This window comes from Bufo bufo, chromosome 2 (assembly GCF_905171765.1).
Source record: "Bufo bufo chromosome 2, aBufBuf1.1, whole genome shotgun sequence".
Classification (NCBI taxonomy): Eukaryota; Metazoa; Chordata; class Amphibia; order Anura; family Bufonidae; genus Bufo; species Bufo bufo.
Window position 1 is genome coordinate 4,334,790 of NC_053390.1, and position 15,457 is coordinate 4,350,246.

At 46.4% G+C, this 15,457-nt stretch overlaps 1 protein-coding gene across 1 annotated transcript in view; it reads right to left on the reverse strand.

Moving 5' to 3' along the window:
* The window catches only part of LOC120991958 (receptor-type tyrosine-protein phosphatase kappa-like), a 307,712-nt gene that overhangs the window by 205,437 nt on the left and 86,818 nt on the right, over positions 1–15,457 (reverse strand). The window contains exon 5 of the mRNA XM_040420706.1: positions 7,890–8,069. Coding sequence (XP_040276640.1) covers positions 7,890–8,069 — 180 coding nt within the window. The remainder of the gene's footprint in view (positions 1–7,889; positions 8,070–15,457) is intronic.

The following is a 15,457-nucleotide window of genomic DNA, read 5'->3' on the forward strand; positions in this document are numbered from 1 at the left end:
TTAGGTATTTGTTTCAGGAGGTCTTCTCTGGAGACACGGTCTTCAATGTCCCTGCCAAGATGGCTTAACCATACTCTAAGAGCTCGCGCCACTGGGACTGATGCCATGGCCGCTTTATTAAGAGACGCTAGATAGGTCTGTGACCTCTTAAGGAGGCCATCCGCCTTCCTCTCCATAGGGTCCTTCAATAAGGCTGAGTCATCTGATGGAAAGAATGATTTCCTGGCTAATCTCGTCACTGCTGGGTCTACCCTAGCAGGGCCTTCCCAGCTCGAGGATTCCGCTGGATCTGTTTTATAAACTGCTCTGAATCTCGAGCCTAAGTTCAGCCTTGCCACTGGATGTTCCCACTCTTTACGCATAACTGCATCAAGAACAGGGTGACCTGGAAACACCGACGCCTTCTTCTTCGGAAAGTAGAAGAGATTATCCTCGTTATGGCTACTGGCCTTTTCCTTACTGGTCTCCATGATACTCTTTACTTCTTTAATAAGATGATTCGTATCAGATTTGTTAAATAGAAAGTTATCCTCTAGAACCGGCGACTCAGAACTAGAGGAGACTTCGCCTTCTGACCGTGAATCCACAGAAGAAGAAGATGGAGACCGACGTCTCCTCTTTTTTGATGACTTTTTAGATTTAGTTTGTTTGAGGAAAGCCTTAAACAGAGACATCATCTTGGTGGTGTCGTCATCTGATGTTTCATCTGGATGGGAGCACTGCTCACAGATGTTAGAGGTATGGTCCTCCAGTAAGGGCTGCAGACAGGAGATGCAGAGTGCAGGTTCAGCTCTCTGTTTCTTTTTAGCAGGTATAGTTCCCTGAGTGTCCTGGAAACACCTGAGGCAGAGATCCTGCAGGAAGTCATCAGGAAGGGGTTGATCACAACCCTGACACAATCTGTGTTTGCTCTTGCGAGCCCTCTTTTCCCTTTTGCTGGATGTGGAGGACATCTGTAATAAAAAAAAATGAAGGTATAAATCATTCAAAAAAACAGCAGGGTAATCAGGGGTTAACTGCCTGACAATAGGACAGGCAAATACCTTCAAACCGCTAGAGCTCAGCTGCCTAGGCACCAGGGCATCTGAGCTCTGCATAGTCCCGCTTTTTATACCTGAGATTTGAATTTGGCGCCCAAAGGAGTGGGCGTGCGCCTATGACGTCAGACGCCGCCGCGTCTGCGTTCCACGATGCGTTCCACATGCGGGGGACCGGAAGTAGAAGATAGCCGGCAATACCTGAGCGGCACAGCGCTTAACAGCCAAACCAATGGCCGGACGCTGAAGGGACGCAGGTGGGAGGTAAGCGGGACGAGAGTGGAGCCAGGGAAGCATACATGGCTGTAACCACTCTCCGGCCTGGACCTGGAAAAAACAAGGTACAAACGGCCATCTCCAAGGTGGATCCATAGGTGGGCTTCATCCTCCGATGAGGACAAAAAAAAAACACAAGGAGGTTCTGGAGGAAGCAGCCTTTATAGGTCACTACTAATGATTTAATTGTTTTAATCTGTACCTATTATCTAGGTGGGCGGTCCTAGGATCGGATGAGAACAAAGTTAACCCATTCTGTGCTGCCGTAGGACGAAATGGGAAAAACAGGCCTCTCCAAAACCCAATGGCGAGGTTGGTTTCGCCACACTCTCAGCTGCTGAAAAAAATGAAGTCGTAGGCAATAGAGAATTGCTGGCCATTAAGTTGGCTTTTGAGGAATAGTGGCATTGGTTGGAAGGAGCGATGCATCCTATTACGGTAATTACTAATCACAAAAATCTGGCTTACCTGGAGTCGGCTAAATGTCTGAACCCAAGGCAGGCAAGATGGTTGTTGTTTTTTACCAGATTTAATTTCATTGTCACATATCGCCCTGGGATTAAGAACGTCAAGGTGGATGCCTTGTCGCGTAGGGGGGGGGGGAGGTGTTATTTAAAAGATCTGCACAAGGTATTCGAGGAACATCACTGTAGTGTTCTTACAGGACACCCTGGGAGCAGATCCACGGTCGATCTCATCTCTCGTTGATTATGGTGGCCAGGGTTGCGTAAATGTGTGGAGGGCTATGTGCCTTCAGGATCTCTACTTTCGTTGTCCATCCCGTCCAGACCTTGGACTCATTTGTCCATGGACTTTATCACAGATTTGCAGAATTCCTCAGGAAAAACTGTGATTCTGGTGGTTGTTGATCGTTTCAGTAAAATGTTGCACTTTATAGCATTACCAGGGCTACTTCTCGCACAAGTGTTTGTTGATAACATCATGAAGCTACATGTATTTCCTCTGATGTGGTGTCTGATAGGGGGACTCAGTTTGTTTCCAGATTCTGGAAGGCGTTCTGCTCTCGCTCGGGGGTACAATTGTCCTTCTCTTCGGCCTTTCACCCTAAGTCGAACGAACAGACTGAGAGCACTAACCAGAATCTGGAGACTTATCTGAGATGTTTTGTCTCGGAGAATCAGGAGGAGTGGTCTTCTTTTTTGTCTTTGGCCGAGTTCGCCATAAATAACCGTAGGCAGTCCACTGGTACTAAGACTTCTGGTATACCTGAAGAGGAAAGATTTTCCTCTTCTTTGTCATCTATTTGGCGGAAAATTCAAAATAATAGTTGACTCCCGAATTCTCTGTAGATCCCTCCAGTATCTCGTTCACTGGAAGAGTTACGGTTCAGAGGACAGAATGTGGGTTCCAGCAGCCGATGTTAATGCCAGTCGCCTTGTGAAAGCCTTTCACAGGGCTAATCTGGATAATATTGCTCCTGGGTGTTCGGAGGCCACCCGTAGAAGGAGGAGGTACTGTCACGGTACCTTCTGTGACAGAGGTTAGAAGATAAGAGAGAATGACTGCACGTGAGGTTAACTGACAGTCTCTTGATTCTCAGTGTTGTTGTTTGGTAATGACCACACCACTTGTCAGGTGCAGCTGGCGGTCAGTACTGCTTCCCTATTTAGTTTGGTTTCACACTTCATACCATGCGGTTGATATTCTTACCTGTGTTCCTGCTCATCAATTTTCTATAAGAAAAGTTGTACTGCTCTTTGTATTTGGTTGTTCCCTTGTGTTTGTTGTTACTAGGCCTCAGGGAGACGCTGGTTCGTTCACCTGGGAAGGAACCAGTAGTCTCATTCCCTTTTACTACCTCTAGGGCATCTCAGGACTCCTAGGGTTTAGGTTCCAGCATATGTTTTTTCCCACCTTCAGGGTCTATACATACTGACAGATGTCAGGGCCAGGTCTAGGAGTTTCCTAGGAGGTGACCTTTCCCTTCTCCCTAGCCTTGAGGCCTAGTTCTTTGTCTTCTCCCTTCTGTTGTCTTTCTGGTGTCCCTTCCCTCTCCATTATTCGTGATATTATCAACCGCCCAAAAACCGCCATTTTGTTTGTATCAGTGCGGCAATGGATCCTATTTCTGCACTGGTCAGACAACTCCAGGGGCTCATGGATCCAGAGACCACAGGCGGCTGTTTCTAACAGCGGGAGTAGGTCTGCTCTGAACCCAAGGTGGCTCTTCCGGACAGATTTTCCGGGGGAAGTGACAATTTTAGTCGGATCAGGGAGTCATGCAAATTATATTTTAAACTGCGTCCATGCTCTTCTGTAGTAGGGCTGTCGACTCAGAGTGCCGAAGAAGAGCTAGGGGACACTGAAACTCCTGACCTTGGTCGATTACTCATGTTCCAGGACGTGGCACATTCAAGTGGGGTGGCATCCGACATGTCCATGGTGTTGGGAAAGACATTGACTGATTGGGAGAGAGTCCAGATTAGCTGTCTGGACCTGTGGAAAATGAAAGAATGGGTCCAGACCAAGATCTGTCCTCGGCCAGAAGAGCGGGCCCGTCTGACTACAGAGGGCCAAAAGTCGTTAAGGCAGTAGGATAAGTAGGTATCTCAAGTAGCTCGGGAACCTAACGCTAAACCTACCTGGGCCGTATGGGCAATACCAGGAGCCAGTGGGCGAATTTTTTGCCCATACGGCCCAGGTAGGTTTAGCGTTAGGTTCCCGAGCTCAAACATGTCCTCCAAGCAGGATATGTTGGCTAATTCTCAATTTTACACCAGTACGAGGGTTAGTAAAACCGCAGAGTGCACCTGTATTTGTTTTTGTTATGTTATTTTGACTGTTTATCACATCCGCACAATTGCTATCCTGTGTAGGATGTCCATTGTGGTACTTGTGGTCTGCTGCAGGCATCCTCCATTGTATGCATTTTTGCTGGGGATTGCCATTAGCAACGGGCCACAAGTGCAGGATCTGCCCCCCCGGTATAGATGCACCACTGCATATGGGGTTGAGCACTTCCTGCTTTTTAATACCACGCCAATTTGTAGTTTGTATTTTGAATTTTTGGAGGTGTAGAAACTCCTAGTCTGAATGTGCCTTTATTTCCATCCACAGGCAGCATTCTGGTGCACATGTGAGGCCCGAGCTATATCAGCCAGTCTTGGGTGGGGCTCAGAGCTCTCTGCCTCCTCCCATTGTTTGCATGGTCACATGCTGGAGGTTACTGGGAGATTGCTGTGAGTCGGACCTTGCGCACCTGTAATTCGCCAACTGGCTCCTGGTATTGCACATACGGCCCAGGTAGGTTTAGCGTTAGGTTCCCGAGCTACTTGAGAAACCTTGGCGCGGTGCTCGGGCTCAGACATGTCCTCCAAGCAGGATATGTTGGCTAATTCTCAATTTTACACCAGTACGAGGGTTAGTAAGACCGCAGAGTGCACCTGTATTTGTTTTTGTTATGTTATATGGACCTTGCAGTAATAACTGGTTCAAGTGAATAGACTTGTATTTGTCACCCCTAGGTGCTGGGAAGCAAATCTGCAGAGGAGTTGGTAATCCAATAATAATAATATAGGCTGGCTCACAGTATTTTTGCATAGAATTTATTAATATACTAAATAGATACAAACTGACTTGGTGTCAGTATCAGCATACAAACATAACAGAATGTGTAAATAGGTATAGAAGTGCGGAGCTCTCGCACAAACCTATATAACCGGAGTACTCCTAGGAATGAGACCTAATGGCTAGATTTGGGCTGCAAGGGTTATTCTTATAATGTTGTAATCCCCCACTTTGTGCACAGTGAGAGAGTTATGATGGCAGATGTATATTCAAATTAAACAACTATAGTCGAGTCTCTCATTAAGACCCAGAGGGGCAGATGTTTTTAGATAGAATATCCAGTGTGATTCGTGCTGGAGAAGATTGCTATCCCAGTCGCCTCCTCTGGATGGAGGTTTAACCAAGTCAATGCCCAAAAACACCAGTTGGGCTCTGCCATTATGTGCTGTGTGTACATGTTTTGCCACCGGGGTGTCTCTTTTGTGTGAAATGTCCCCCAGGAGTTCACCTACCCTCCTTCTGAACTCATGTATAGTTTTGCCAATGGGGTATTACAACATTATAAGATCCGGGGTTGATTATTTAGGTCCTTTGCACCTAATTTCATCTGGTGCGTCATGTAATTGTTTTAGACTTCTCTTTTGGAGTCCTGTAAGAAATACCATTAAAATTATGTTGTGATTTGAATTCACAGTGTTACTATGGACGCGCTAGACCTAAGCGCGCCCTACGTGGTTTCCTGTTTACTTGTTTCCAGGCAACCATCTGTGCCGCCTCTCCCTATCCGGTGATTGGCCGCCCGTCCCACATGACCACAGCGCTTGTGTCTGACGTCGTGCGCGGCGCTCGCGTCTGACGTCAGACGCCGGTGCCGAAAGTGGGGGGGCGTTCCCTTTAGGAGAGGCGCGCGCAGGTATTATTTAAACCCCACAGATAAGCGTATTATTGCGGCTGGTAGATTATCATGTTATTTATTCCCCCGACCATAGGGGATCTGCCATGTAGAGGACTATCATATCCTCTCATACCGACCAGCATTGGATTACCAACTCCTCTGTAGATTTGCATCCCAGCACCTAGCGGTGACAAATACAAGTCTACTCACTTGAACCAGTTATTACTGCAGGGTCCATACCTGCATTTTTTCGTCCTTCTTTTCCTTTTTTGCACTGTTTTTTCCCCTGAAGAGTCGACATGGACAGAAACGTGCCACGTCGGGAGGTCATAAGGAATCATTAACTGGCCACGTTTATTAATTTCTAGAATTAGGGATCAGGTCCGGGATAGGGACAGGTATCCGGACGGGTTCGCCCCTATCGGGGCGGGTGCTCTGTGTAGATAGGCAGAATGAAACTAGCCCCCTTCCCCTTCCATAGGGTTATATAGGGCACAGTTCTGCATCGCCTTTACAGACGCCACCCCATAGAGTGACCTTGTATCCGGCCTACATCTGATGTCCTTGGACAGACCCACCTGGAAGCTCTCGCTGATCCCAGTAGTTCCATTGGTCTGGTGTCACGAGGGTGTCAAGAACCACGCCTGACTCCGTTATACCCGGGGTCAGGAAGTCGCAGCGGTTGGCTGCGCGCGCTATGTAAGATAGGGCTGTTTCCTTATGGTAGCTTTCTGGGTTTGCTTTTGGCTCACTCAGGGATCCGTAGCTCCTTCTCCTCAGCTGTTTCTTGTCCAGCACTCCCAAACCTCCTTATATTCCCCTCTCACACTTCTCTGGTTGCCAGATATAGAGCTTCCTGCCTGGACATCTATTCTGACCCTCTGGAGCTGTGTTGCTGCGTTCTCTGGTTGTTGATCCAGAACGCTACCCTCCGGATCCCTGTTGGAACTTTGTGGAACTTTGTGGACTGCTGTGGTCGCCCACCTGGGTGTATGTGTTTGTCTGTATTGTCTGTCCTCTCCCTGGTGTTTCCCTCTTAGTTCAGTGGTGCGGACTAGCGATCCCACCGGCCCGTTCACTATCTAGGGCTCATTTCAGGGAAAGCCAGGGTTTAGGCACGTGATCGCCGCACGGGTGAGGAACCCGTCTAGGGACGTCAGGGCAGTCAGGTGCCAGCTGCAAGGTGAGTCAGGGGTCACCACCTTACCCTCTCCCTTGGGCAGGGCTTTCCCTTTTCCCTCCCTGTGCGTGACGCCGGTCATTACATCTGGTAAGACTGCTCGCACCATTCACCAGGTGGAGCAGGTTTAATTACTTCTCTAGCAGTACTGGGGTACCAGGCTTGAACCCCATCCGTTTTTATGATATTGCATCTTAGTGGTGTGTTTTAGTTGCACATTGAATTAAAAGTTATATTTTAGTTAACGATACTCCTCCCCCGCTGGGGGCCTCATTTACTGTTCTACAAGGACTCCATTACTAAAAGGAACATTGCACATTTAAGAGCTGACAAATACCCCCACAAAATCTATCCAGTTCAGCGTTTTGCTCAGGATAAATAATCAGGCACATGCTACCGGACTAGTTATTGGAGGGGGAATAATTTAAAGCACGGTAAGAGTGTGAACTGCTGTGTTGCACCGTAGGCCAGCCCATACTAAGCACCCAACCAATTGTTTGTGTTTGTTTCAGGGTAATAATAGGTACGGCGAGGCAGTTTTATATGTGCCCCCAGTAGGTAAATTACTGCAAAATTTCCCCTGACATCCATCAGGGGGCGAAGTGCTATGTAACACAGGGGTCTCAGACTTTGGGCTGGGTGTATGTAAACTTATTTTATGTTTTCTGCATTTGTGGTTGTGTTTATTATCACGTGTTAGTAAAATTCAGTTTTTTGCAAAAGCTGGTGTCAGAGTTGCTTTCCTTCTTTGTGGCTTTGCTGTATCCTGAGGAGCCCACCCCGGTACACGGTTTATAAAGCTTATGTACAGACAAGTACCCTCTATACAACTGTGTACAGATATGTTCCCCCTATACAGCAGTGTACAGATAATTGCCCCCTATACAATTGTGTGCAGATAAGCACCCCTTATACAGCTGTGTGCAGTAGTATCATTACAGCGGGGCACACAGGTTACATGGGTAGTACTCACCTATACAGACAGCAGTCGGTGTCCAGTCGTCCCGCTCTCCATTATTCATACATTGTATTCTGTCCGATGAGGGATAATATCCAGGTTTACACTGTAACGTCACCTCCTCAGACGGGTCATAATATTCTTTGGACAGTGAGATCTTCTCCAGGTTACTTATTGAGGGTTTTTTACATCGTTCTGGAGAATAAAAGGAAAAGATCAGTCTAGAAAATATAATGAAATCCACGTACAGAACGACCAGGATGTGAGGAGCTCAGTCTTATAACACCCGAGTACCTGACATTATACAGTGCAGAGATACACTTAGATGTAGATTGTAAGCTCTCGGGGGCAGAGTCCTGTCCATTCTATATCCATATGTTAACAATTTCATGCTTATTGCATTTGTATTGTTTGATATTGTTTGTGTATGCTGCTCTTGATGTACAGTACCATGAAATACTGTCACTATCAAATAAATAATAGTCAAGTGCCCAGTATACAGCCGTGTACAGACAAGTGCCCTCTATACAGCTGTGTACAGACAAGTGCCCTTTATACAGCAGTGTACAGACAAGTGCCCTTTATACAGCAGTGTACAGACAAGTGCCCTCTATACAGCTGTGTACAGACAAGTGCCCTCTATAGAGCAGTATACAGACAAGTGCCCTCTATACAGCCGTGTACAGACAAGTTCCCTCTATAGAGCAGTATACAGACAAGTGCCCTCTATACAGCCGTGTACAGACAAGTTCCCTCTATAGAGCAGTATACAGACTAGGGCCTTCTATACAGCTGTGTACAGAACAGTGGCCTCTATACAGCTGTGTACAGACAAGTGCCCAGTATACAGCCGTGTACAGACTAGGGCTCTCTATACAGCTGTGTACAGACAAGTGCCCTCTATACATCAGTGTACAGACAAGTGCCCTCTATATAGCTGTGTACAGACAAGTGCCCTCTATACAGCTGTGTACAGACTTGGGCCCTCTATACAGCTGTGTACAGACAAGTGCCCTCTATACAGCTGTGTACAGACAAGGGCCCTCTATACATCAGTGTACATACTAGGGCCCTCTATACAGCTGTGTACAGACAAGTTCCCTCTATATAGCTATATACAGAGAATTGCCCTCTATACAGCTACATATAGGCAAGTGCCCCCTATACAGCTGTGTACAGACAAGTGCCCCCTATACAGCTGTGTACAGACAAGTGCCCTCTATACAGCTGTGTACAGACAAGTGCCCTCTATACAGCTGTGTACAGACAAGTGCCCTCTATACAGCTGTGTACAGACAAGTGCCCTCTATACAGCTGTGTACAGACAAGTGCCCTCTATACAGCGGTGTACAGACAAGTTGCCTCTATACAACTGTGTACAGACAAGTGTCCTCTATACAGCTGTGTACAGACAAGTGCCCTCTATACAGCTGTGTACAGACAAGTGCCCCCTATACAGCTGTGTACAGACAAGTGCCCCCTATACAGCTGTGTACAGACAAGTGCCCAGTATACAGCTGTGTACAGACAAGTGCCCTCTATACAGCTGTGTACAGACAAGTGCCCCCTATATAGCTGTGTACAGACAAGTGCCCTCTATACAACTGTGTTCAGATAAGTGCCCCCTATACAGCTGTGTACAGGTCAGTTCCCCCTATACAGCTGTGTACACACAAGTGCCCCCTATATAGCTGATTTATTTGATCAAAGTCCCTTTTAGAGACTCTCGGGATATTTATATTAGTACAACATTGGTCTATTGAGACCTAGAATCCCTGTAGGGGTCCCTAACTAATGTTAAAATTGTATCTTTATTGATTAATTGTTAAAACTTATTTGAAACACACACTCTAAAGAAGAAAAATCATTTAAAATTGTCAGTGTCTAGTGTCATATGGGATTATTCCGGAGTAGTGTGATAGCATTCACAGTCATTTTGTGGGGTCCCTTAATAGGTGTATCTCATCCCACCTTCTTGTATAGGATGGTATTCGCACTAGCAGTTGTTGTGCTGATTATTAACATGTAGTCACATGTGGAGCAGTAGTGGAGGTATCTCTCCTGCTGAGAATCTCTGCTATCTGACCCCTGTAATCAAGGTGACCATGCAGCTAACATTGTTGCTGTTCTTATGTTTATTGTAGCTATTTGTCTCTACCGCAGGGCTACCACGGAGTCACTAGTCTCCCTCACTACTGTCTCCCTCCTCTCTCACTCTACTCAGACTGCGCTAAGTCCTCTATTATTGTTCATAGAGGTCTCAGTTAACGCTGTAAATACCTATTTCCCTCACTATAACACTCTCCTTGTATCCTTGGTTGCTGCTGCAGCATGCTATTAGCGGTTTCTCCCTGCAACTAGACACTGTTTAAAACGTATCACTCTATACCACCCCTCCCAACATGTTTCGCCACACACTGTGGCTTCGTCAGGGGATGTGGGGTATATGATATATAGCTGTGTACAGATAAGTGTCCACATACAGCTTTGTACACATAAGTTCCCCTTATATACCTGAGTACAGACAAGTGCCCCATAAACAACTGTGTACAGACAAGTGCCCTCTGTACAGCTGTGTACAGACAAGCTCCCCTTCTACAGCTGTGTACAGACAAGCTCCCCTTCTACAGCTGTGTACAGACAAGTGCCCTCTATACAGCTGTGTACAGACAAGTGCCCTCTGTACAGCTGTGTACAGACAAGTGCCCTCTGTACAGCTGTGTACAGACAAGCTCCCCTTCTACAGCTGTGTACAGACAAGTGCCCTCTATACAGCTGTGTACAGAAGAGTGCCCCATAAACAGCTGTGTACAGACAAGTGCCCTCTGTACAGCTGTGTACAGACAAGCTCCCCTTCTACAGCTGTGTACAGACAAGCTCCCCTTCTACAGCTGTGTACAGACAAGTGCCCTCTATACAGCTGTGTACAGACAAGTGCCTTCTATACAGCTGTGTACAGACAAGCTCCCCTTCTACAGCTGTGTACAGACAAGTGCCCTCTATACAGCTGTGTACAGACAAGTGCCCTCTATACAGCTCTGTACAGACAAGTGCCCTCTATACAGCTGTGTACAGACAAGTTCCCTCTATACAGCTGTGTACAGACAAGTGCCCTCTATACAGCTGTGTACAGACAAGTGCCCTCTATACAGCTGTGTACAGACAAGTTCCCTCTATACAGCTGTGTACAGACAAGTGCCCCCTATACAGCTGTGTACAGACAAGTGCCCTCTTTACAGCTGTGTACAGACAAGTGCCCCCTATACAGCTGTGTACAGACAAGTGCCCTCTATACAGCTGTGTACAGACAAGTGCCCTCTATACTACTGTGTACAGAAAAGCATCCCCTATACAGATGTGTACTGAGAACCTCCTCCTATACAGCAGTGTACAGATAGGTGCCCTCTATACAGCTGTGTACACACAAGTGCCCTCTATACAGCTGTGTACAGACAAGTGCCCTCTATACAGCTGTGTACATACTAGGGCCCTCTATACAGCTGTGTACAGACAAGTGCCCTCTATACAGCTGTGTACAGACAAGTGCCCTCTATACAGCTGTGTACAGACAAGTGCCCTCTATACAGCTGTGTACAGACAAGTGCCCTCTATACAGATGTGTACTGAGAACCTCCTCCTATACAGCAGTGTACAGATAAGTGCCCTCTATACAGCTGTGTACAGACAAGTGCCCTCTATACAACTGTGTTCAGATAAGTGCCCCCTATACAGCTGTGTACAGGTCAGTTCCCCCTATACAGCTGTGTACACACAAGTGCCCCCTATATAGCTGGTTTATTTGATCAAAGTCCCTTTTAGAGACCCTCGGGATATTTATATTAGTACAACATTGGTCTATTGAGACCTAGAATCCGTGTAGGGGTCCCTAACTAATGTTAAAATTGTATCTTTATTGATTAATTGTTAAAACTTATTTGAAACACACACTCTAAAGAAGAAAAATCATTTAAAATTGTCAGTGTCTAGTGTCATATGGGATTATTCCGGAGTAGTGTGATAGCATTCACAGTCATTTTGTGGGGTCCCTTAATAGGTGTATCTCATCCCACCTTCTTGTATAGGATGGTATTCGCACTAGCAGTTGTTGTGCTGATTATTAACATGTAGTCACATGTGGAGCAGTAGTGGAGGTATCTCTCCTGCTGAGAATCTCTGCTATCTGACCCCTGTAATCAAGGTGACCATGCAGCTAACATTGTTGCTGTTCTTATATTTATTGTAGCTATTTGTCTCTACCGCAGGGCTACCACTGAGTCACTAGTCTCCCTCACTACTGTCTCCCTCCTCTCTCACTCTACTCAGACTGCGCTAAGTCCTCTATTATTGTTCATAGAGGTCTCAGTTAACGCTGTAAATACCTATTTCCCTCACTATAACACTCTCCTTGTATCCTTGGTTGCTGCTGCAGCATGCTATTAGCGGTTTCTCCCTGCAACTAGACACTGTTTAAAACGTATCACTCTATACCACCCCTCCCAACATGTTTCGCCACACACTGTGGCTTCGTCAGGGGATGTGGGGTATATGATATATAGCTGTGTACAGATAAGTGTCCACATACAGCTTTGTACACATAAGTTCCCCTTATATACCTGAGTACAGACAAGTGCCCCATAAACAGCTGTGTACAGACAAGTGCCCTCTGTACAGCTGTGTACAGACAAGCTCCCCTTCTACAGCTATGTACAGACAAGCTCCCCTTCTACAGCTGTGTACAGACAAGTGCCCTCTATACAGCTGTGTACAGACAAGTGCCCTCTATACAGCTGTGTACAGACAAGTGCCTTCTATACAGCTGTGTACAGACAAGCTCCCCTTCTACAGCTGTGTACAGACAAGTGCCCTCTATACAGCTCTGTACAGACAAGTGCCCTCTATACAGCTGTGTACAGACAAGTGCCCTCTATACAGCTCTGTACAGACAAGTGCCCTCTATACAGCTGTGTACAGACAAGTTCCCTCTATACAGCTGTGTACAGACAAGTGCCCTCTATACAGCTGTGTACAGACAAGTGCCCTCTATACAGCTGTGTACAGACAAGTTCCCTCTATACAGCTGTGTACAGACAAGTGCCCCCTATACAGCTGTGTACAGACAAGTGCCCTCTTTACAGCTGTGTACAGACAAGTGCCCCCTATACAGCTGTGTACAGACAAGTGCCCTCTATACAGCTGTGTACAGACAAGTGCCCTCTATACTACTGTGTACAGAAAAGCATCCCCTATACAGATGTGTACTGAGAACCTCCTCCTATACAGCAGTGTACAGATAGGTGCCCTCTATACAGCTGTGTACACACAAGTGCCCTCTATACAGCTGTGTACAGACAAGTGCCCTCTATACAGCTGTGTACATACTAGGGCCCTCTATACAGCTGTGTACAGACAAGTGCCCTCTATACAGCTGTGTACAGACAAGTGCCCTCTATACAGCTGTGTACAGACAAGTGCCCTCTATACAGCTGTGTACAGACAAGTGCCCTCTATACAGATGTGTACTGAGAACCTCCTCCTATACAGCAGTGTACAGATAAGTGCCCTCTATACAGCTGTGTACAGACAAGTGCCCTCTATACAACTGTGTTCAGATAAGTGCCCCCTATACAGCTGTGTACAGGTCAGTTCCCCCTATACAGCTGTGTACACACAAGTGCCCCCTATATAGCTGGTTTATTTGATCAAAGTCCCTTTTAGAGACCCTCGGGATATTTATATTAGTACAACATTGGTCTATTGAGACCTAGAATCCGTGTAGGGGTCCCTAACTAATGTTAAAATTGTATCTTTATTGATTAATTGTTAAAACTTATTTGAAACACACACTCTAAAGAAGAAAAATCATTTAAAATTGTCAGTGTCTAGTGTCATATGGGATTATTCCGGAGTAGTGTGATAGCATTCACAGTCATTTTGTGGGGTCCCTTAATAGGTGTATCTCATCCCACCTTCTTGTATAGGATGGTATTCGCACTAGCAGTTGTTGTGCTGATTATTAACATGTAGTCACATGTGGAGCAGTAGTGGAGGTTATCTCTCCTGCTGAGAATCTCTGCTATCTGACCCCTGTAATCAAGGTGACCATGCAGCTAACATTGTTGCTGTTCTTATATTTATTGTAGCTATTTGTCTCTACCGCAGGGCTACCACGGAGTCACTAGTCTCCCTCACTACTGTCTCCCTCCTCTCTCACTCTACTCAGACTGCGCTAAGTCCTCTATTATTGTTCATAGAGGTCTCAGTTAACGCTGTAAATACCTATTTCCCTCACTATAACACTCTCCTTGTATCCTTGGTTGCTGCTGCAGCATGCTATTAGCGGTTTCTCCCTGCAACTAGACACTGTTTAAAACGTATCACTCTATACCACCCCTCCCAACATGTTTCGCCACACACTGTGGCTTCGTCAGGGGATGTGGGGAATATGATATATAGCTGTGTACAGATAAGTGTCCACATACAGCTTTGTACACATAAGTTCCCCTTATATACCTGAGTACAGACAAGTGCCCCATAAACAGCTGTGTACAGACAAGTGCCCTCTGTACAGCTGTGTACAGACAAGCTCCCCTTCTACAGCTATGTACAGACAAGCTCCCCTTCTACAGCTGTGTACAGACAAGTGCCCTCTATACAGCTGTGTACAGACAAGTGCCCTCTATACAGCTGTGTACAGACAAGTGCCTTCTATACAGCTGTGTACAGACAAGCTCCCCTTCTACAGCTGTGTACAGACAAGTGCCCTCTATACAGCTCTGTACAGACAAGTGCCCTCTATACAGCTGTGTACAGACAAGTGCCCTCTATACAGCTCTGTACAGACAAGTGCCCTCTATACAGCTGTGTACAGACAAGTTCCCTCTATACAGCTGTGTACAGACAAGTGCCCTCTATACAGCTGTGTACAGACAAGTGCCCTCTATACAGCTGTGTACAGACAAGTTCCCTCTATACAGCTGTGTACAGACAAGTGCCCCCTATACAGCTGTGTACAGACAAGTGCCCTCTTTACAGCTGTGTACAGACAAGTGCCCCCTATACAGCTGTGTACAGACAAGTGCCCTCTATACAGCTGTGTACAGACAAGTGCCCTCTATACTACTGTGTACAGAAAAGCATCCCCTATACAGATGTGTACTGAGAACCTCCTCCTATACAGCAGTGTACAGATAGGTGCCCTCTATACAGCTGTGTACACACAAGTGCCCTCTATACAGCTGTGTACAGACAAGTGCCCTCTATACAGCTGTGTACATACTAGGGCCCTCTATACAGCTGTGTACAGACAAGTGCCCTCTATACAGCTGTGTACAGACAAGTGCCCTCTATACAGCTGTGTACAGACAAGTGCCCTCTATACAGCTGTGTACAGACAAGTGCCCTCTATACAGATGTGTACTGAGAACCTCCTCCTATACAGCAGTGTACAGATAAGTGCCCTCTATACAGCTGTGTACAGACAAGTGCCCTCTATACAACTGTGTTCAGATAAGTGCCCCCTATACAGCTGTGTACAGGTCAGTTCCCCCTATACAGCTGTGTACACACAAGTGCCCCCTATATAG